The sequence below is a fragment of the Chiloscyllium punctatum genome, chromosome 48 (genome assembly GCF_047496795.1).
Source record: "Chiloscyllium punctatum isolate Juve2018m chromosome 48, sChiPun1.3, whole genome shotgun sequence".
NCBI classification, from domain to species: Eukaryota; Metazoa; Chordata; class Chondrichthyes; order Orectolobiformes; family Hemiscylliidae; genus Chiloscyllium; species Chiloscyllium punctatum.
Window position 1 is genome coordinate 59,387,309 of NC_092786.1, and position 24,569 is coordinate 59,411,877.

Genomic DNA, 24,569 nt, shown 5'->3' on the forward strand with positions numbered 1-24,569 from the left:
TATACTTGATGCAACTGCAATATGGTAAAAACAATGACTGCAGATGCTGGAAACCAGATTCTGGATTAGTGGTGCTGGAAGAGCACAGCAGCTCAAGCAGCATCCAAGGAGCTTCGAAATCAACGTTTTGGGCAAAAGCCCTTCATCAGGAATCCTGATGAAGGGCTTTTGCCCGAAATGTCGATTTCGAAGCTACATGGATGCTGCCTGAACTGCTGTGCTCTTCCAGCACCACTAATCCAGCAACTGCAATATGTCAACTTCTGTTAAGCAAGTACAAGCTTTGGAGGAACCCTTAACACTCTTCGCAATGCTTGGTAAGCCATGTCAAGAGATCTCCCTGAACAAAGAGAGCAGTTTTTCCTTGTCACAAGATTTTACATCACAATCAGTAATGCCCAGAAGTCAACCCCCAGCCAGTCCCCCATTGTCTCTTGAGAGGCATGTGACTATGTAGTGATTTGATTATTTCCAGAAACAATGTGATGTAGATCATTCCTTAATGACAAGATCTGATGTAAATAGTTTTGTTTTAAACTGCAGGGTGTGCTCAGAATTTTAACTGCAAATTTTCTTATTGATTCTGAATAGGAGATGACAATATAAATTTACCCTGAATAGAAGGAGATGGCAATGTAAATTTTTTTACATTCTAACTGTAAGACAGAGCCATCCCACCCTAACCTGGGACATCCAATTTCTTGAAGTTCAGCAAAGCAAATTAACATCTCAACTTGGATAAGCATATGAAAATGATCCATTTTATGGTTCTATGCCTAGGCTCAGTTATGGTTGGTGGGAGGAATTTCAAGGATTTGGCAAGAATACTTCAAAATGAGCAATGGTTCAAATTGATTATCAATAGGGCAGTACCATAGCTTACATCTGTGGTCAGAGTTCATACAGCAAGAAAGGTAACCATCATTCTTCAATCAAGAGATGACAGTTTTCTTGAAGAGAATTATACAACTTACACAAAGCCTTTAATTCTTTTATGGACACTAGATAGATAAATCGCCAACTCTATCTAGCAAATAGTACCAATAAGGGCCAGGGCAAATTACAGATTAAATGCACTGAGTGAGAAGGACGGCTCATAAGTAGAGAGATACAAGTCTGATACACGTGAAAGATAAAAACAGTTACACTCACAATGGTCAGTGACAGAGGGGGAATGATACTGGACGCTGCTTCCACCTCCAAATGAATACAAACCACCTCCTGTGCTTTATAAACTCTACAGGTAGATTCTTCAGTCTCAACACTCACTGAACAATTTTTAAAAACAAATTCATTACAGGGCATAATATATTTTAAAGGTTTTGTGTGTGAAATTTATATGTTAAAACAGAGCATTACTATACATTGCAGAGGACAGAATGTGATTTTTTAAACTCTGCACACAAACACTCCAACATTCAACAAGTACAGGTAATTCTTAATTATGATCAAAGAATTATTTTATTCTTGTTTAGAGACTTATGGTGACCTATGTATTGCATTAACAAGACCAAGATTAAAGATAGAATTCCTAGTTCTAATCAGAGTTACTTTATGAAATCAGAAAAATTAATTAACATTATTTTTGAACATACAAGTTCTGAAAAATGAAGAACAAGTTTTGGATTGCAGGTTAAACCCCTCCTTCACACTGTAGTGAAGCAAATTCATATTCAATTTGAAAATAGTATGTCAATTGTCAATCCAGCAGAGACAAGGCTAAGAATGTGCAAACCCAATTTCCTATGTGTATTTTTTTTTAAAACAGCCCACATTAGTGGATTTAGGGTTGGCAGATAATTATGCATTACTGCAGAAGAGGCTTAAGATTTATAAACTCACTTACTCAGACCATTGTTTGCTCTAGCACAGGAGGTCTGGCAAAAGGAATGTTTCCTATTTTTTCAGATAAGAATATTGAGTTCTTTCTCCCCTCCAAATACCAGCTTAATCTTCTGGAGAATTACATTAAAAATATAAAGTTCAGTTTTTGAATAAAAGCAAGGAAGATCTGTATTTGCATATTGCTTGTCACTATCTCACTATCCCAAAACTCAGTCACTGAAGTATTTTCGAAATCTGGTTATTGTTTGAATGCAGATTCTGGATTAGTGGTGCTGGAAAAGCACAGCAGTTCAGGCAACATCCGAGGAGCAGTAAAACCGACGTTTTGGGCAAAAGCCCTTCATCAGGAATACAGACAGAGTGCCTGAAGGGTGGAGAGATAAATGAGAGGAGGATGGGGGTGGGGAGAAAGTACCATAGGTGAGTGGGGGAGGGGATGAAGGTGATAGGTCAGGGAGGTGGGTGGAGTGGATAGGTGGAAGATAGGCAGGTATGACAAATCATGGGGACAGTGCTGAGCTGGAAGTTTGGAACTGGAGTGAGGTGGGGGAAGGGGAAATGAGGAAACTGTTGAATTCCACATTGATGTCCTGGGGTTGAAGTGTTCCAAGGCAGACGATGAGGTGTTCTTCCTCCTGGCGTCTGGTGGTGAGGGAGCGGCGGTGAAGGAGGCCCAGGACCTCCACGTCCTTGGCAGAGTGGGAGGGGGAGTTGAAATGTTGGGCCACAGGGCAGTGTGGTTGATTGGTGCGGGTGTCCCAGAGATGTTCCCTAAAGCGCTCTGCTAGGAGGCGTCCAGTCTCCCCAATGTAGAGGAGACCGCATCGGGAGCAACAAAAACAATAAATGATATTAGTGGATGTGCAGGTAAAACTTTGATGGATGTGGAAGGCTCCTTTAGGGCCTTGGATGGAGGTGAGGGAGGAGGTGTGGGTGCAGGTTTTACAGTTCCTGCGGTGGCAGGGGAAGGTGCCAGGATGGGAGGGTGCGTTGTAGGGGGGCGTGGACCTGACCAGGTAGTCACAGAGGGAAAGGGAATTTGCAGAAGGCGGTAAGGGGTGGGGAGGGAAATATATCCCTGGTGGTGGGGTCTGTTTGGAGGTGGCGGAAATGTCAGCGGATGATTTGGTTTATGTGAAGGTTGGTAGGGTGGAAGGTGAGCACCAGGGGCGTTCTGTCCTTGTTACGGCTGGAGGGGTGGGGTCAGAGGGCGGAGGTGCGGGATGTGGACAAGATGCGTTGGAGGGCATCTTTAACCACGTGGGAAGGGAAATTGTGGTCTCTAAAGGAGGCCATAACTTTTTTTATTCATTCACAAGACATGGGTGTTGCTGGCTAGGCCAACATTCGTTGCCCGTCCCCAATTGTGAGGGCAGTGCAGCACCAACCATATCGCTGTGGGTCTGGAGTCACATGCAGGCCAGACCAGGCAAGGATGGCAGATTTCCTTCCCTGAAAGACATTCGTGAGCTACATGACAATCAGCAGATAATTGGCTTTCAAGAATTTTGGTTGAGGGGTATACAACAACTACAGCATTCGCCAACTTTCAAGGTGTGGTCACAGCTACATGTCATTGTATGGTCTCACAAAACAGCATTGAAATGAATGGCATGTACACCTGTTCAATGATCATGTGTCGTTTGAGGGATTTACGTTGGCCCAGAATTCAATGTAGCACTCGCTCAGCACTGGAGTACCAGCCTACATCAAATGAAGTATCTTCTGGAGTGGGGCTAAAACTAATAGCCTCCCGACCAAAGAGTGAGTGCGCTACCTACCTAACCTGGGGTGCAATTGTGAGGAGCTAGACAGTGTGCAACATTTTGGATAAGGAAGTACAGACGCATTACAGTTCTCATTTTACAGAGTCCTATGCTGTTATTCTGTTTGCATTCTCATATCCAGATTGAGAAATACTTCAGCACATTGTGATCATTTGCTCCTGCCTTGTAGTGTGACAAATTTCCATTATAAATTCTTGCATCTATAATTATAATTAGAAAGTTGACAAGGTTGGAATAACGGTAAAATGTTTCACTGGACACATTATATAATTGTCACATATTACACTCATCTCTTGCTTCCCTATACCCAGGCCATTACACTAATCAAATAAGTCATCCTATTTTCCTCACGAGTTTTTAGCTAACTTTTGAAATTGTATGTTGGGGTGACACTGATCCCTTCCATGTGAAACAAAAGCCAGTGACCATGCCTGTGATAGATTGAGCTTTGCATTTCCTCTCCCTACAAGCTGCATGTTTGAAATCAGTAACGGTTATGAGACTTCTTGAAATTTATTGAATTTTAGTGTCTTGAAAGATACTACGATTACACTGGCTCTATCCAAACTTCAAAATCTCTGCACAAACCAAGGCAAGAACATCCTAGAACCTTGATAATAAATTTCCCTCAGAACTACTAATATTACATAGTAAGGTAGCCAGAAACACAACACACCCTGGAGATAAGAAGTTTCAATCAGGAATATAGAATAAAGACAAATGGATTAACATCTCAGGATTCAGGAACATGAAGCCGTTGTCCTTCAGACTCGAGACCCACCATTTTTTCACTGAGTTCCCAAAGTCTCTTTGCAGCGTCATCATCTCTGCCTTGAGGGGCAGTTGCTTTAACAGCACAATCACTGTCAAACATGAACAAATTGGAATTAGTCTAGCATTCACTGTTAACTGTAGATGGTCCTCTAGGTGACAATGGGGTAGGTATTGGCTTTGTGCAATGGTGTAAAGGACCACTCCTTACAGCCATTACCTTCAAAACAAGAGATGCAAAACTGTCTCCCAGCATGCTGCAATCAAAAACTGTCCTCTCTCTCTATATATAATTTCTTTTTAACTTTTTGGTTTTAGGCTTTCCCATTCCTAATGATATGGATTTTTCGGCAGAATGGAACAGATTTTTTAACCTCAGTCATCAAATTTTTAGTCTCTCGTGAGGTCAGGGCACCTTTCCTTTCATTGCATTTTCTTTTCATGACATTGCACATGTCAAAGTTCCCCACCCTCACAACCCACTCAAGAAACTCAGATTCAGTATTTTCTGCAGAACTTTACATTGGCAAAGAAGCAAATTATTCAAAGTCTCAACACCACTGTTGGTACAAACTGATGGGAAAGATTCCCAAAGTGTACACAGCCAGCTGACTTCAGCTGTACAACAATAATTCTGGTATCACCAGCTTGTGGGCGGCACTGTGGCACAGTGGGTGGGAGGCACAGTGGGTGGGCAGCACAGTGGTTAGCACTGCTGCCTCACAGCGCCAGAGACCCAGGTTCATTTCCCGTCTCAGGTGACTGACTGGGTGGAGTTGCACATTTTCCCCGTGTCTGTGTGGGTTTCCTCCGGGTGCTCCGGTTTCCTCCCACACTCCAAAGATGTGCAGGTCAGGTGAATTGGCCATGCTAAATTGCCCATAGTGTTAGGTAAGGGGTAAATGTAGGGGTATGGGTGGGTTGCGCTTTGGCGGGGTGGTGTGGACTTGTTGGGCCGAAGGGCCTGCTTCCATACTGTAAGTAATCTAATTACACAGGTTACAGGGTGGAGATTCTCACACTATTCCTATGCACCTACAAGCATCAATAGTAAGAGTTTCAGATCAAAACTACGAATATTTGTGTAGAGCAGTCACATGACAATGTACAATAGTCACAGTGCTATAACCTTAGTCTAACAGTTGCATGACCCTTACAGATTTCACACTCTTTTTTGGGGGGGGGGGGGGAAAGAGTATAAACACAAAGGTAGAAGACAGAGGGTGGTGGTAGAGGGTTGTTTTTCATACTGGAGGCCTGTGACCAGTGGAGTGCCACAAGGTTCGGTGCTGGGCCCTCTACTTATTGTCATTTACATAAATGATTTGGATGTGAGCATAAGAGGTACAGTTAGTAAGTTTGCAGATGACACCAAAATTGGAGGTATAGTGGATAGCAAAGAGGGTTACCTCAGATTACAACAGGATCTGGACCAGATGGGCCAATGGGCTGAGAAGTGGCAGATGGAGTTTAATTCAGAAAAATGCGAGGTGCTGCATTTTGGGAAAGCAAATCTTAGCAGGACTTATACACTTAATGGTAAGGGATCCTGGATTGAATTCCTGATTGAAGGGCTTTTGCCCGAAACGTCGATTTCGCTGCTCCTTGGATGCTGCCTGAACTGCTGTGCTCCTCCAGCACCACTAATCCAGAATCTGGTTTCCAGCATCTGCAGTCATTGTTTTTAGGTACATAGCTCCTTGAAAGTGGAGTCGCAGGTAGATAGGATAGTGAAGAAAGTGTTTGGTATGCTTTCCTTTATTGGTCAGAGTACTGAGTACAGGAGTTGGGAGGTCATGTTGCAATATTCCAACATTGGTTAGGTCATTGTTGGAATATTGCGTGCAATTCTGATCTCCTTCCTATCGGAAAGATGTTGTGAAACTTGAAAGGGTTCAGAAAAGATTTACAAGGATGTTGCCAGGGTTGGAGGATTTGAGCTACAGGGAGAAGTTGAACAGGCTGGGGCGGTTTTCCCTGGAGCGTCGGAGGCTGAGGGGTGACCTTATAGAGGTTTACAAAATTATGAGGGGCATGGATAGGGTAAATAGACAAAGACTTTTTCCTGGGGTCAGGGAGTCCAGAACTCGAGGGCATAGGTTTAGGGTGAGAGGGCAAAGATATAAAAGAGACCTAAGGGTCAACTCTTTCACGCAGAGGGTGGTACGTATATGGAATGAGCTGCAAGAAGTGGTGGAGGCTGGTACAATTGCAACAGTTAAGAGGCATTTGGATGGGTATATGAATAGGAAAGGTTTGGAGGGATATGGGCCGCGTGCTGGCAGGTGGGACTAGATTGGGTTGGGATATCTGTCGGCACGGACAGGTTGGACCGAAGGGTCTGTTTCCATGCTGTACATCTCTATAACTCTATGACATGCTCCTTGATGCAACATTTCAAAAGCAATGTTTTACACTGTGAAACTGCAATACAGCAACAAATGCAAATAATAGATTTGCATTAACAAAGCAGTTTTCACATCCTTAAAATGTCTGTGCAATACAATGAAAAAAGATAGTCATTGTCGTAATGTTTGAATGCATTCAGGCTGTATATAGCAAGATCCCACAACTAGCAAGTTGTTAATGGTCAGATCAACCTTTTCAGTGATGTTGACTGATGAGTAAATATTTGGCAAAGATATTATCGAGAGATCCATTGCTCTTATCAGAAATATTGCACTAAAATTTCTATATCCACCTGAGACACAGCAAATAGGCCCTTGCTTTAATATTGTCCAACAGAAACACCTCCAACAGTGCTGAAACAGGCCCTTCCGCCCAGCAAGTCCACACTGACCCTCCGAAGAGGAACCCACCCAGAACCCATTTCCCTCTGACTAATGCAGCTAGCACTATGGGAAATTTAGCTTGGCCAATTCACCTGCACATCTTTGGATTGTGGGAGGAAACCAGAGCACCCAGAGGAAACCCACGCAGACACAGGGAAAATGTGCAAACTCCAGACAGACAGTCGTCCAAGGCAGGAATTGAACCCAGGGCCCTGGCACTGTGAGGCAACAGTGCTAACCATTGTGCCGCCCTATCTTAGCTTTGATTTTAGATTCAAGTCTCTGAAAAAGGACTTGAGCCTATGAACTAATGCCTCAGAGGTAAGAATGCTATCTGCCACCACTAAACTGACACCTCTGGACAGATGGTGCAAGACTGTGAAAAGCCAGAGCACGACAGCTTGGTAACTGTTCCTTTATTATCTGCTTTATCAGTGAGTGCATTGGTTGTGTTCACCATCACAGGAATCCTGGCAGGAAAACATCGAGGGAACCAAAATGTTTAGTCACGCACTTTCAACTGTTTCAAGAAGTAGACCATAATACCAAATAAAGAATGCAACCTCACCTGAAATACAGACCACTAACGTTGTCCAGTTCCTCAGAAACTGCACAATAGATGCTTGTTTGAGCTCCCTGCTGTACACTCTTAAAGGTCAGAATGGATATAGGCACCAGGAGAATCTTCAACCAGATTGACAGAGTAGGGTACAGGTGACGTATTATCTCAGTCTGTATTACCCCCGGGTGGAGACAATTGGCAGTTACTCCTGTGTCTAAAATAAAGGCAGACAATTACAAAGGCAAATATGTGAAATCTAGGATATATACTCAAAGTTTGATAAGGATCATTCTCCGAGAATTATGATTCAGATCAGAACAAACAGATCAATAAAGATTGTCATAATTTGGCATCCACTGGTGTCAGTTCTGAAAGTGGAAATGCTTGAAGCACTTTTCAGAGTTTGGGATTAAGCAATACATGTTAATATTCATTAAAAGCAGATTTTTTTAATGCATCCAAACAAAAGCTATTGCTGACTTGGAAACACAAAATTTAAACAATACATTTCACACTTAAGTGGACATCTTAACTTCAAAGAGGCAAGGATGAAGAAGATACCCATAAATACTGAACTAGGATCCTAAAGGCTAATAACTTATGTTAACTTAATAACTGGAAGCTTGGTTCCCCCCAATTATCAACACTACTCCCTGACTTCATTATAAACAGCTTAATTGTCTCTCTGAATACAATACATAGTACTGTTATAAAAGTACTTGGCACATACATAGGTCATTTGGTCCATTTATACTTTACATGAACCTCACTCACCCTTCCCCAGCTAACCCCTTCATATATTTAGCTAGCTTAGCTCTAAATAAAATCAATGCTATTCACTTCACACTAATCACGTGCTAACAAATGTGTAGTCTAAGCAACCTCTAGGTCTTAAGAGTCATACAGCACAGAAACAGATCCTTCAGTCATCCATGCCAACCAAGTTTCCCAAACTAAACCAGTTCCACTTGCTTGCATTTGGCCCATATTTGTCTAAACCTTTCCTATTCATGTACCTATCCAAATGTGTATTACGCAGTGTAAATGCACCTGCATCTACTACTTCCTCTGGCAACTCATTCCACATACGAATCACCCACTTTGTGAAAAAATTGTCCCTCAGGTCCCTTTTAAATCTTCCTCCTCTCACCTTAAAAATATGCTAACTTTGAACTCCCCTACCCCAGGAAAAGTACTTTTGCTATTCATCTCATCTACACCCCTCAAATTTAAAAACCTCTTTAAGGTCATCCCTTAACTCCAGAGGAAGAAAAGGCCCAGGCTACTCCCCCCTCTATTTATAACTCAATTCCTCCAGTCCTGGCAACATCCTTGTAAATCTTAACCCTCTCCAATTTAATTATATCCTTCCTATAGCAGGGCAATCAGAACCATACACAGTACTCCAAAGGTGGCCTCCCCAATATCCTGTCCAAACCTAACATGACGTCCCAACTCCCATACTCAGTGGTCTGAGCAATTAAGTGTACTAAATGCCTTAACTATCCTGTCTACCTATGATGCAAATTTCAAAAAATTATGTCCCTGAGCCCCTAGGCCTCCCTGTTTGACAACACTACCCAAGGCCCGACTATTAATTGTACTTTGACTTACAAGTCATGTGAAGAAGCTGGGTAGAGGGATGCAAGGTTGAAGTAATGTAGTATGTAGAATATTCTGGAGTATGGTGTATGGGAGACAGCAAGCAGTTTGCTGAGATATATCCATATAAGAAAATAGTTAGTGTAGCTAAGGTAGTTTAACTGCATGTCCATAAGAGGGAAAAATTCTCAGTTAACCGAGAGTGCAGCTGTTACTTGCATTGGGCAAGAGGCCATGCTATATGACCCCTGGATCACAGGTCACTAGTATCACACAATAGTCAACTTAGAGTTCAGAGACCAGTTGTACAGCTTGAGATAGCTACACAAGCATTAATCATAAGGAAAGGTTTCAGTGTGAGGAGAGATGGTAGGAATGGGCAAGTCCTGAAGATAAACTGGAAATGGAAGTTCTGTTGAATTTAGAGAACTCTGTACTTTGCAAAAAAAAATCTAAATTATATCCTGTTTTTGCAGTAAGAGATTGACATACAATTTATTTTATACCAACTGTTGCATGTAACCATTGTGATGTGAAAATGTATAAATATGTTGTTTTGAACTGTAAACAGCAGTGTTTAGGAGCTTGACCCTGAGGCCTCTCCCATAATGCTTTGGTACAAGCTTGAATAAACAGCACCTTCTTACAATCCATTTAGACTAAAGACTTGATTTGACAAATTCCATCCAAAACTAGGTAAAACAGTTTGCCCTAAATTTATTAATGAAGTTATGATTATCTTATGTTTCTGAGCCTTGAATACTACTTACTCACAATGGATAGAGGTATATTATCTCTACATCTACTGTGTATCATCATTTTATAATCTTAAACACATTTATCAGATCACCCCTTACTATTCTCAGTTATAGAGGAGGGAGCCCCAGCCAGTTCAATCTTCCTTGGCAGTGCTGGTATCATTCTACAACACTCACCTTTTAATTTCTTTGCAAGTTCTCTGGTGAACAGTACATTGGCCAGCTTGCTCTGCTCATAACTAACAGCAGGATCATAACAATTGTCCAAATTAATGTCATCAAAATTAATTTTCCCTGTATTTGAGAAAAGGATTAGAACAATCAGTAACCCATTTACGGACTTCAGTCATTTGTGAAATCACATTTTAAAAAGTAATTGAATAAGAAGCAATTGTGGTCTTTGGGTATTTCAAGTGATTCAGGTAACCAAAGTTTGAGAGAAGATTTGTAGCTCGGGTGCTCGTCGTTGTGGTTATGTTCGCCGAGCTGGGAATTTGTGTTGCAGATGTTTCGTCCCCTACTTAGTGGGCAAATGTAGTGTACAAAATCCCATGCAAGGACTACACAAAACACTACATAGGACAAACAGGAAGACAGCTAACGATCCGCATCCATGAACACCAACTAGCCACGAAACGACACGACCAGCTATCCTTAGTAGCCACACACGCAGATGACAAGCAACATGAATTCGACTGGGACAACACTACTATTATAGGACAAGCCAAACAGAGAACAGCCAGGGAATTCCGAGGGGCATGGCGCTCATCCACAGATTCAATCGATAAGCACATCGACCTGGACCCACTGCAGCGGACAGCTGGAACTGACAACCGGAAGCAGCAGATTCAAACCACTACAAATGCCGGAGGAAAGATCACAGAAGTGCTTCACAGGAGGCTCCCAAGTACTGAGGATGTCACCTAGACAGGGACGAAATGTCTGCAACACAAATTCCCAGCTTGGTGATTCAGGTAATGTTCTGTTTGATCTTACTCCAGATTATGTGGCTCACATCAAATCACTGTTTCTTTGGTTCTTTTAACACAGCACATGAATGAATGTGAAAAGACCTTGCTTTCAAAACGGAGGCATTTTTATTCATTCATGATTAGTGACCTTTGCTGGGCCAGCATTTATTGTCCATCCCTATCTGCACTTGAAAAAGTGGTAGTGAGCTGCCTTCTTGAACTGCTGCAGTCTATTTGGTGTAGGTAATTCACAAAACTGTTTGAGAGGGAGATCCATAATTTTAACAAAGTGCCACTGAAGGAATGGCAATATAGTTTAATGTCTGGATGGTGAATGGCTTGGAGGGAAACTTGTACATAGTGGCATTCCCATAGATCTGCTGTCCTCGCCTTTCTAGACTGTAATTGTTATGGGTTAGGAAGGTGCTGTCGGAGAAGCTTTGGTGAATTTATATGGTAATCTTGTCGATTTTAAACACTGCGTGTTGGCGATGAAAGGAGTGAATGTTTGTGAATATGGTACCAATCAATCAGACTTTGTCAAATTTGTGAATTACGCTCAACACAATGGAGTGGGTTGAATGTTGCTGAAGGTGCAATCATCAAGGTAAGGGGGGGAGATCTCATCACATGCCTGACTTGTGCCTTGTAGACAGTGGACAGACATAGGGGAGTCAGAAGGTGATTGTTGCAGGATTTGTTGCTACCAGATTGCTCATGTAGCCACTAATATGGTCAATCTAGCTCAGTTCCTGGTCAATAGTAACTACCAGAATGCTGGCAGTGACAAATTCAGCAATGGTCATGTCACTGAATGTCAAGGAGATAGTTAGATTCTCTCCTACTGGAGATGGTTATTGTTTGACTCTTGAGTGATGCAAACATCACTTACCACTTGCTTGCCCAGACCGTGATATTGCCCAGATCTCTCTCATTTGGATATAGGCCTCTCCAGTATCCAAAGTGATGTGAATAGTGCTAAACATTGCACAATCATCAACAAAAACCCCCACTCGTGACCTTGTGGAGGAGGGATGGTCATTGATGAAGCAGCTGAAAATGATTGAGTCTATAATACTTCGCATTTGCCAAAATGAAAATCTGTAAACAAGGTCACAAAGAAACAAAAGTCCAATCCAAAATATGGATTGCTCTTTCTCAAACTGCAATTGTGACAAATGTCATTTATTCCTCAGGTAGACACACAAACAGAACCAACATTTTTTATTCATTCATGGATGTGGGTGTCACTGGCTGGCCAGCATTAATTGCATGGCCCAAGTTGCCTTTGAGAAAGTGCTGGTGAGTACCTTCTTAAAACCCTGCAATGGATTGACCCACAATATCCTTATGGAGATAATTCTAGGATCTTGACCCAGCAATACTGAAGGAATGGCAAAATATTTCCAAGTCTGGATAGTGAGTAGCTTGGAAAGGAACTTGCAGGTGGTGGTGTTCCCTCAAATCTACTACCCTTGTCCTGGTGGATGGAAGTTATCATGGCTTTGGAGTGTGCTGTCTGAGGACCTTTGATGAACATTTACAGTCATCTTGTAATGGTATACACTGCTGTTACTGAGCATCAGTGGTGGAGGGAGTGGATGCTTGTGAATGTATTGCCAATCAAGCAGCCTTCTTTGTCCTGAATGGTGCTGAGATTTTTTTTTGAGTGTTGTTGGAGCTGCGTTCATCAGGCAAATGGAGAGTATATGCCATCACACTCTTGACTTGTGCCTTGCAGATGTGGACAGGCTTTGGGGAGTCAGGAGAGAAGTTACTTGCTACGATATTCTTAGCCTCTGACATGGTCTTGTAGCCACTGTGTTTATGTGACGAGTCCAGTTGTAACCTCCAGAATGTTGATAGTGGTGAATTCAATGATGATAACATTGAAGGACAAGGGGCAGTGGTTATATTTCTCTTATTGGTGATGGTCATCACCTAGCATTTGGATGGTGTGAATGTTATTTACCGCTTGTCAGTTGAATATTGTCCAGATTCTTGTTTCTGAACATGGACTGCTTCAATACCTAAGCAGTCACAAATGGTGCTGAACATTGTGCAATCATCAGCGAACATCCCCGCTTCTGACCCTATGATAGAGGGAGGGTCATTGGGCCCAGGACACTACTCGGAGGAACTCCTGCAGAGATGACTGAAAACTGAGAAAACTTATTTCCAATAACCACAATCATCTTCCTACGCACCAGGGAGAGACTCAAACCAGTGGAGGGTTTACCCGATACCCACTGATTCCAGTTTTGCTAGGGGTCCTCAATGCCATATTGTCTTTCACCCCCAATTGTGGCTTTGACGTCAAGAGCTATCACTCTCACCTCACCTCCGGAATTCAGCTCTACTATGTTTGAACCAAAGCTGTAATGAGATCAAGAGGCAAGTAGCCCTGTTGGAACCCAAATTGGGCATTAGTGAGCAGATGCTGCTTGATAGCATTGTTGATGACACCTTCCATCACTTTATTGATGATCAAGAGTAGACTGATGGGGTGGTAATTGGCCAGATTGAATTTGTCCTTCTTTAAAGTACAGGACATACCTGGGCAATTTTCCACATTGTCTGGTAGATGCTAGTGTTGTAACCATACTGGAAGAGGTTGGCTAGGGGAGCTGCAAGTTCTGGAGCACAACTCTTCAGTACTATTGCTGGAATGTTGCCAGGGCTCATGTCCTGTGCAGTGGCCAGTGCCTCCAAATTGATATAATGTGGATATCAATTGGCTATAGATTGGTGTCTGTAATTCAGGGAACACTGGAGGAGACAGAGATGGATCATCCATGCGCACTTCTAGCTGAAGATTGCTGCGAAAGCTTCAGCCTTACCTTTTGCACTGATGCGCTGGGCTCTTCCATCAATGGTGATTTGTGGAGCCTCCTTTTCCTCCTGTGAGTTGTTTACTCATATACCACCATTCACAAATGGGTGTGGTAGGATTGCAGAGGTTAGATATGATCCATTGGTTGTGGGCTTGTTTAGTTCTGCCTATCACTTGTTGCTTATACTGCTTGGCATGCAAATAATCCTACGTGGTAGCTTCATCACATTGGCATCTCATTTTTAGGTAAAAACAATGACTGCAGATGCTGGAAACCAGATTCTGGATTAGTGGTGCTGGAAGAGCACAGCAGTTCAGGCAGCATCTGAGGAGCAGTAAAATCGACGTTTCGGGCAAAAGCCCTTCATCAGGAATAAAGGCAGAGAGCCTGAAGTGTGGAGAGATAAGCTAGAGGAGGGTGAGGGAGGCCCAGGACCTCATGTCCTCGGCAGAGTGGAATGGGAGTTGAAATGTTGGGCCACAGGGCAGTGTGGTTGATTGGTGCGGGTGTTCCGGACATGTTCCCTAAAGCGCTCTGCTAGGAGGCGTCCAGTCTCCCCAATGTAGAGGAGACCACATCGGGAGCAACAGATACAATAAATGATATTAGTGGATATGCAGGTAAAACTTTGATGGATGTGGAAGGCTCCTTTAGGGCCTTGGATGGAGGTGAGGGAGGAGGTGTGAGCACAGGTTTTGCAATTCCTGCGGTGGCAGGGGAAGGTGCCAGGATGGGAGGGTGGGTTGTAGGGGGGGGTGGACCTGACCAGGTAGTCACGGAGGGAACAGTCTTTGCGGAAGGCGGAGAGGGGTGGGGAGGGAAATATATCCCTGGTGGTGGGGTCTTTTTGGAGGTGGCGGACATGTCGGCGGATGATTTGGTTTATGCGAAGGTTGGTGGGGTGGAAGGTGAACACCAGGGGCATGGTGATGGAGGCTACTCTCAATGTGAAGGCAGGACTTTGTCTCCTCAAGGATTGAGCGGTGGTCACTCTTACTGATAGTATCATGGACAGAAGCATCTGCAGCTGGCAGTTGGTAAGGATGAGGTCAAGTATGTTGTTCCCTTTTGTTGCTTCCTCATCAGCTACCACAAACCCAGTTTAGCAGCTATGTCCTTTAGGACCTGACCAGCTTGATCAATACTGCTGCTTCCAAGCCACTCTTAGTGGTGGACAGTGAAAGCCCCTACCCAGTGTACATTTTGCCTCCTTGCCACCCTCCATGCTTTGAAGTGTTGCTCAACTTGGAGGAGCACTGATGTGTCAGCTGAGGGAGGATGGCAAGAGTTAACCAGCTGGAACTTTCCTTGCCCACGCTTAACCTAAAGCCATGAGATGTCATGGGATCCATTGTCAATGTTGAGGATCCCTAGGGCAATTCCTTCCCCTCTGTATACCACTAAGCATCCACCTCTGTTGAGTCTGTCCTGTCAGTTGGATGGTGGCGGTGGTGGTGGGGATATTGTCGTCAAGTATGATTCTGTGAGTATGACTATGTCAGACTCTTGGCTCACTAGTTTGAGACACCTCTTCCAATTTTGGCACTAGCCCCCAGGTGTTAGTGAGGAGGACTTTGCAGGGTCAAGAGAGCTGATTTTGCCATAGTTCTTGCCAATGCTAGGTGGTCTGTCTCGTTTCACACCTTTGAGATTTCAAAGCAATTGATCCAACCAAGTGGCTTACTAGGCCATTTCAGAGGGCAATTGAGAATCAATCATATTGCTGTGGGTCTGGAGTCACATGTCGGCCAGACCAGGCAAGGATGGTAGAATTCCTTCGCTTAAAGGGCATTAGTGAACTAGATGGGTTTTTCCTCACTGTATAATAACTTAATGGTCATCAATAGATTCTTCATTACATTTTTAAAAATTTAACTCAAACCCCACCATTTGTCGTGCCAGGATTTGAACCTGGGACCTTAGCCAAGTTTCTGGATTAATAGTCGAGCGACAATACCACAAGGCCATCATTTCCTCTGAAACTATAGCATAATGGGCAAAACAAAGGGTTAAATAGTGAGCATTGATTGAAGTACAGTAGAACCTCACATCTATGGTCTACTGCAGATAAGTGATAGGATAGTGATAGAGTAAATGAGAGAGTTCGTTACTATTCATGGTTTTGGGCATCCACAGTAGGTCTTGGAATGTATCACATGGATAGGGGGAGTCACCTGTATACTTACTTTACCAGGACAAGTATCAGTTCAAAGGATAAATGAAAAGAGAAAAGCAATGAGTTCACCTGGACAGAGTTGAAAACTATTTTAGGGACAGGTCCTAGGAAACAATGAATGAATTAGGTGAATATCTTGTTCAGTTTGCAGGAAACTCCAGACTATTTGCTGAAATCTCACTTACAAAGAGACCGCTATGCATTAGCTTGGTCGCAATTTTGCTTCATTCAAAGACCCACTCCACGGGCTTCAGCATCATCAAGGTTGATACTTTTATGAACAGTACTTTAAGATTGCTGCACTGTTAAATAAGCAGGCTTTTGGATGAACTGTTAAAGCAAAGTTGTGAATGCCCTCTCGTGGATATAAAGGATCACAACACTATTTCAATTGATTCAATCTGAACAAAGCATCGCGTGAGAAGGCATGTTTAAATACAGTGTGCAGAGAGAGGCTGAATGCGAAAAACAGTCAAGAGTAAGATCACAGGAAATTACTAAGTTTATTTGTTGGTCAGAATCTGCAGTCACTAAGTGCACCCAAATAGCTTGAAACTGAAAAAAAAAATTATAAAAAAGATGCAGCTACTTGGATTTTAGGAAGGAACATTAACAGAAGGGAGGCAAATTTAAGAAAAATCAAATAATAAAGCAAACCAAAATAAAGTTAATATGAGTGAAGTAAAATGTAAAATAGCTTTCAAAGTTACTGGATGGCAAGTCAGCAGGACAGGGAGTGTATATCCTGTGTGAAGTCATGGAGTTATGATGATCCTCAGACAAACATATGCAGGAAATGCCACCAGCTACTCAAGCTTGAGCTCCAGGTTTTGGAATTAGAGCAGTAGCTAAAGTCACTGTTGTGCATCAGCAAGGCAGAGGACATACAGGGAGGCGATCACACCGCAGATTAGAAGCAAATAGAGGAAATAGGCGACAGTTAAAAAATCCAAGCAGGTTGAGCAGGAGTCTCAAGTCTACCTTGCTTGCTAATCGGCATTCCATTTTTGAAGCTAATGAAGGGAATATTTCCTCAGGGAAGTGTGGCCAGAAATAAGTCCATGACACCAAGGTCTAAGGGTCTATGCAGGTGTGCACAATAGCATACACAAATAGTAAAGAAGGAGGGAAAGATTCTGTTTTCACTGAAGAAGATACAAGAAAACTCCTGTAATTAGAAATCCAAGTGACTAGGGATAATGAGGCACTGAAGGAAATTAGTATTACTAAAATGGAGAAATTGAGCTGAAAGTTGGTAAGTACTCAGGATTGGATTGTTTCCATCCCGAAGTGTTGAAAGGAGATGGTTACAGAGATAGCCCATGCATTAAACCATCTTCCAAAATTCCATAGATTTTGGAATGATTCCTGCAAATTGGCAGCTTGCAAATACTACCTAACTATTTAAGAAAAGAGTAAGGGGAAAGAAAACAGGGAACTTCAGACCCATCAGCCTTACATCAGTAGTAGGGAAAATGCTAGAATTTATCATAGAGAACACGATAAATGAACACTGGATTGAAATCTGATTGGGCAACACCTTTGACAAAGAGGTTGTTTTTTAAATGAGGACTGGTACTAACAAAATTGAGAAAGAAGTCAAGAGATATTAAGATTAGATTAGATTAGATTACAGTGTGGAAACAGGCCCTTGGGCCCCAACAAGTCCACACCGACCTGCCGAAGCACAACCCACCCAGACCCATTCCCCCACATTTACCCCTTCACCTAACACTAGGGGCAATTTACCATGGCCAATTCACCTAACCTGCACATTTTTGGAATGTGGGAGGAAACCGGAGCACCCGGGTCTCTGGCGCTGTGAGGCTGCAGTGCTAACCACTGTGCCACCGTGCCACCCACAGATATTCAGAAGGCTTTTGATAAGGTCCTCCAAGTGAAGTTGGTTAGCAAAATTTAAGGACATGGGATAGGAGGTAACATATTGGCATGGTCTAAGGACTGGCTAACAAACAGAAACAGTATAGGAATAATTTGACAGCCTGACTGGTTGGCTATTACAAGGAACAGTATTTGGGGCCAGTTGTTCAAATGCAATACTTCCAAAATTGCAGATGATAAAAAGCTAAGCAAGAATGTATACAGTGAAGGAGGTGTAAAATGCTTGCAGGAAAATTTGGACAGACTTAGTGACTGGGCAAAATGTGACAGTTAGAAAATAATGAGGTTATCCTCTTTAGTAGGAAGAACAGATGTGCAAAGTATTTCTGAAATACCAGTGTTGGCAAGTGTAGTTGTACAAAGGGACTTGGGCATCCTTGTCAATAAGTCACAGAAGACTAACATTTAGGTGCAGCGAGCTATTAGGAAGCTCCAGGAATGCTGGCCTTTATTGCAAGGACAACTGAGTGCAAGGTTAGTGAAGCCTTTGCATAGAAGCTTGTTTGGACCACATCTAAAGTACTGCACATAGTTATGGTCTCCTTACCTCAGGAAAGATATTTCCTGAGACGGTGTGCAATGAAGACCTGTTCTTGGAGAAGGTGGGACTGTCCTTTAAGGACAGAGTAGGAAAGCTGGGTTTGCATTCTCTACAGTTTCAAAGAATGAGAGGTGATCTCATTGAAATCTTTCTCTAGCTAGGAAGTGTACAACCAGGGGGAGCTATTGAAAAACAACAGGAGATGGCATTTAGGACTGAGATTAGAATTTTTTTTCAAGTCAGAAGATGAAAAATCTCTGGCATTCTCTACCCCAGAGGGCTGTAGCAGCTCATTTTTTGAGTAGTTTTAAAATAGAGGTTGATAAAGTTTTGATTATTATTGGTAGAAAACATGGAGAATTGTATGGGTAAAAGGTATTGAAGTATTTGATCAGCCAGGATCATTTTAAATGGCAGAGCAGGTTGATGGGCTGAATGGCCTACTCCTATTCTAGCATTCCTGTAAAAGATTTCTACCGACTCTTTATCCTTCAACCGAACATTACAAAAAACGTTGAGGAGGCACTATAGAGTAAGTACAGAAGACTGTGACTTAATGATCCAAACTAAAGGAATTAGGAGGGGCCCACCAAACAGCTTCAGGAATTTTCAGACTCACTTTCTCTATTTTTGCTCCCACAGATCTTGATTTTTTTTTAAGAAATAAATCAGCTTGTAGAAACAGGAAGGTTCTTTGAAATGGTTCTTTGCATTTGTCATTGTACTGTCAGAATTCCCTCAAACCTCACTGCATTCTCAGTGAAACGGAGATGCTTCAATCACTCGCTCCCTGATATGGAGACCACAATTCTACTCTACACAGCACAAAAAACTGGAGATTCTAATCTACATGCTCATTTTTGGATCATGCCCCAAGTGGAGCTCTCTCTCCACTGTCACGTCAGGAGCTGAAAGCTTTTAATTAAACACTAAAGTAGGCTTTGGAATTAATTTGCTGGTTTCAGTTAAAGTTGTTGTTTAACCTCCAAGACACAAGAGACCACAAATTTTTCATTACTGGAAGCTGATACAATTGAGAAGTATAGTGGGAAAAATACAGCTGGTATCAAGGGTTCTAACAAAGGTTTATGATATAAGCACATCAAAAGAAGCCCCGAAACAGAAGGTAATCAAATTAACACAAGAAACAGGAGCAAAGGTAGACCATGTAGGTTTTGATCTTGCACTATAGAACAGAACAATACAGCACAGAATAGGCCCTTCAACCTACGATGTTGTGCCGAACATTTGTCCTAGCTTAAGCACCTAACCATGTACCTATCCAATTGCCACTTAAAGGTCACCAATGATTCGGACTCCGCCACTCCCACAGGCAGCGCATTCCATGCCCCCACCACTCTCTACAATCAAAGCTGATCTCGGACCTTAACTCCACTTTCCCACCCTGACAACTGCTTCTATTAGCTTCCAAATATTGTCTTATCAGAATACTGTCAGAGACAGAGAATTTCAAAATTACACACACCCTCAGAAGAAATCCTTCCTCTTCACAATCCATAATGATCAGATCTTCATCCTCTAATTCCCCATTTTTCAGCCAGGAAAATAAACTCAGCACCTATCCTGTGAAGACCACTCAATGTTACCTATTGGAATGAGACTACCACTTCATTCAAACTCCAGAGAATGTGGCCCTCTCTCCTCGCATTCTTTCTTAGAATGAGGGAACAAAAACAGAAATTACTGGAAAAACTCAGCAGGTCTAGCAGTACCTGTGGAGAGAAATCAGTGTTAACGTTTCAGGTCCAATGACCCTTCTTCAGAGTGGAATCAGGTAGCTGGTCAATGAAGTAAACTTTAGCACAAATACTAACAGCTTCATTCCAGCGTGCCCTTTCGACAGTTATTTTATATTGTAAACAAACATGAGTACATCACTGATATAACAAATATTTGAGAACAAAGCACTGATCCCTGAAGTACTTTGTACTAATTGCAGTCTGCCAACCCAAAAACTACCCAATTACTCTTGTTCTATTTTCAAACCGTTAACCAGTTCAAAGTACAACATTACCTCTTAACTTTGCCTTGCTCGTAAAATCTTTCATTTCACACCTTCTCAAATAACCTTTGAAACTCCACAAATACTCCATGCACTGTGCCTCTATTTATCATGCTAAACACACCTTCAAAAAACACCAATACATTTGTAAAATACGAAATCCCTTTCAGAAGATTACACTGATGCCAAATCATATCATTTTGCACTTCTCAAAATCATGATAAGATTCTAGTGCTTCCTTACTTTGATGTCAAACAAATTAGGCCAAGGTTCAAGCTTTCTTTATTTCACTGGCTTTGGTGTGTGGCGTTGCACTTTCTACACTGTAAACCACAGGGACAATTTAAGAATCTTGTGACTTCTTAAATATTCTTGAATATTAAACCAAAGCTTACCAGTTGTACAACTATCGGTTTTAAAACCTAATATGAGACTTTTAAACCAGCTAGTGTCTGTAGTAAAACTTTTTTCCCTGTTTAAAAACTATATGTTAGCTTAGGAAATTAGTATAAGTTGATAACTTAAGAAATTAAAGTTCCAAATATCTCAGCATTTGACAGGAACTGAAGTTTAGTATTTAGGAAGAACAGACAAAAAATCTGTGGAGCTGCATTGCTCATGAAAGAGGAAAGTAACTCAACAGTGAGGAAGGACATTAACTCTGACGATGTGGAATCTGTAGGAGTAGAGCTGAGAGACACCGAGGGGCACAAAACACATTAGTGGGATTGTTTATAGACACCCAAACTGTAGAAGTGATTTTTGGGAATGGCACTTAACAGCAAATTAGAGGTCCAAGCAATAGAGGACCATCTGGAATTATAGGTGGCATTAATCAGCATGTAAGTTAGTCAAATCAAGTTACTAACAGTGCCATAAGGAAGGAAGTCTTCGCGGATATACAGGATGGTTTCCTGGACCAATATGTTGAGGAACCAATTAGAGAACAGTCGAGCCTACTCTGGGTATTGTGCAATGAGAAAGGAATAATTGACTATCTAGTTGTGTGAGGCCCCTTGGGGATGTGCGACCATAACAGAATTCTTCATCAAAATGAAGAGTGATGTAGTTGATTCTGCAATCGGTCCTAAATCAAAGTATAGAGGAGACTACGATGATATGAGGTACAAGTTGGTTATGATAGATTGAGGAATATTACTTAAAGGAATGAAAATGAAAAGGTGATGGCAACCACTCAAAGAGCACATTGGTGAACTGCAACACTCCTGTTGGAAAAATAGTAAAATTGGAAAGATGCCCAAACCATGGCTTACAAGGAAAATCAGAGATCGTATTAGATATACAAATTGGTCATAAAAGAAAAGACCTGAGAAGTGGGAGCAGTTTATAATTCAGCAAAGGAGGATATAAGAATTAAATAAGGGAAAGTAGGGTACCAGAATCAGCTTATAGGAAACATTAAGCTTTATACGTAAAGAGAAAGAGACTGAAGACAAACATAGATCCATTACAGTCAGAAACAGGAGAATTTGTAATGGGGGGACAAAGAAATGCCTGATTAACTATTTAAGTAATTTGATTCTAATTAGGAGGAGAACATAAATAACATACAGATAGTTCTCAAATAACATGCATTCTGGAAGTGTGATTTGCTTATGATGTCACTGAGGAATTAAGGAACAGGAGTTTGGAGAATGCTTATCTCTGTTCACAATAGTGCGATTCCAGCAATGATCATTTCATTCTGCGCATGGGCCAGTATCAGCTGCCAGAGCAGATTTCTGTGAGGGGTACTGTACAGAGAGCAGCTACCTGTGGGAGGTACTGTACAGAGAGCAGCTACCTGTGGGAGGTACTGTACAGAGAGCAGCTACCTGTGGGAGGTACTGTACAGAGAGCAGCTACCTGTGGGAGGTACTGTACAGAGAGCAGCTACCTGTGGGAGGTACTGTACAGAGAGCAGCTACCTGTGGGAGGTACTGTACAGAGAGCAGCTACCTGTGGGAGATGTATTGAGCAGCTTCCTGTGAAAGGTACATTACTCCTAGATTACAGAACATAGAACAACACAGCACAGAACAGGCCCTTGGGCCCTCGATGTTGTGCCAACGTGTGAACTATTCTCAGCTTCCCATCATCATCAATGTGCTTATCTAAGGATTGTTTAAATCTCCCTAATGAGGCTGAGTTGACTACATTGATAGGTAGGGCATTCCACGCCCTTACCACTCTCTGAGTAAAGAAGCTGCCTCTGACATCGGTCTTAAATCTATCACCCCTCAATTTGTAGATTATCCCTTTTTTTTGAAAAAATGGGGGGCATAGTGATAAGAATGTTACCAAGAAGCATCCTGGTGATAAAAGTGCGGGTGGTGAATGCAAAAGAAAGGCTATAACACAAAGAAAAGCTAGATATTATAAAGCGTATTGAACATAAGGAGAGAATATGTGATACAGCTCACTTAACAGGAATGAGGAAGTCTACGTTACGCACCATGATGACCATCTGTCCCTGCATTAACAATATTTTTTAAAAATGCACTGTGTTAAATTTACCTTGTTTCATTGGTAAATATGATTTAAACCTTCATTCAGGCTGTGTTATACTTTTGGGTAATTTGTGAGCGATCATAAGTGATTTTTTTTGCTGGTCTGCCCCTAATCCCACTTTTGCCACAGGCCCCATTATTTATATTAAGCAATTTTCTATTAAGTGATGTTTCACTGGATTTCAACTATGGTATTATAGGAGAACTACCTGTATGAGAAATGTTAGGAACATAGGGTTTAAGTGAGAGCAAGGTACTGAAAGAAATCAGTTTTGCTGGGAAAAGATGTTGGGGAAACCAATGGGATTGAAGGCCAATAAATGTTAAACCACATCCCAGAGTACTTAAGGAAGTAGCTCTGAAGATAGTCAATGCATTGTTGGTCATCTTCCAAGATTCTATAGATCCTAGAACAGTTGCTACACATTTGAGGGTGTCTAATGTAACCCACCTATTTAAGAAAGGAGGCAGAGAAAAAACTGGGAGTCATAGACCAGTCAGTGTGACATCATTAGGCAAAAATGCTACCTACCACTATAAAAGATTTAATAGCAGAATCTTTGAAAATCAATGGCAGAAAGACACGGTCAGCATGAATTTATAAAAGGGAAATCATGCTTGACAAATTTACTGGAGTTTTTCAAAGATATAATTGGTAGAGTTGACTGGGGTAGCCAGTGGTTGTGATTTATTTGGACTTCCAGAAAGCTTTTGATACAGACTCAAAGAAAAGAAGAACTGCATGGAATTGGGATAATACATTGAGATGGACAAAAGATTGGCTGGCAGACAGGAAAATAGTGGGAATAAACAGATCTTTCCCAAATGTTAGATGGTGATTAGTTGGGTACTGCAGGGATCAGTGTTAGGATACAGCTATTAACAATATATATTAATGATTGGGGGGAGGAAATTAAATGTAATACTACAAAATTTGCAAATGCCACAACAGTGGGAGTGATGGGGTGTGCAGGGGGTGGGGTTGGCAGCTGTGAGGAGGATGCAGAATGCTTCAGTGTGGTTTGAAGCTGGTTAAGTGGGCAAATGCATGGCAGATGTAGTTTGATTAGGATAAATGTGAGGTATTCCACCTGAGAGGGAATGTATAATAAGACCTGGATGCCCTTAACACCAGTCACTGAAGGTAACCATATAGGTGCAGCAGGCAGTGAAAGTGGCAAGTGGTATACTGGGCTTCATTGTGAAAGGATTACAGCACAGGAGCAGGGACATAGTAGTGCAATTATATAGAGCCCTGCTGAGACCACACCTGGAATGTCATGCGCAGCTTTGGTCTCCTTATCTGAGGAAGGTTGTTTTTGTAGCCAAGGGAGTGCAGCAAAGGCTTACCAGACCGGTTCCTGGGATGACAGGACTGACGAGTGAGCAGAGATTAAATCAATTCAGATTACATTCACAGAGGGGGGGGGGGGGGTTCAGCAGAATGCGGGGGTTCTTATTGAAACCTCTAAAATTCTAACAGGACTAGACAGGG

The 24,569-nt window shown here is 42.1% G+C and overlaps 1 protein-coding gene across 2 annotated transcripts in view; it reads right to left on the reverse strand.

Annotated features, from left to right (window-relative positions):
* Positions 1-185: 185 nt before the first annotated feature.
* Positions 186-24,569, reverse strand: part of LOC140469092 (retinol dehydrogenase 13) — a 51,736-nt gene continuing 27,352 nt past the window's right edge. For both annotated transcript variants that reach the window (XM_072565362.1, XM_072565361.1), the window contains 3 exons: positions 10,295-10,411; positions 7,764-7,971; positions 186-4,495 (listed from right to left, as the gene is read on the reverse strand). In XM_072565362.1, coding sequence (XP_072421463.1) covers positions 4,366-4,495; positions 7,764-7,971; positions 10,295-10,411 — 455 coding nt within the window. In that variant the 3' untranslated portion in view covers positions 186-4,365. The remainder of the gene's footprint in view (positions 4,496-7,763; positions 7,972-10,294; positions 10,412-24,569) is intronic.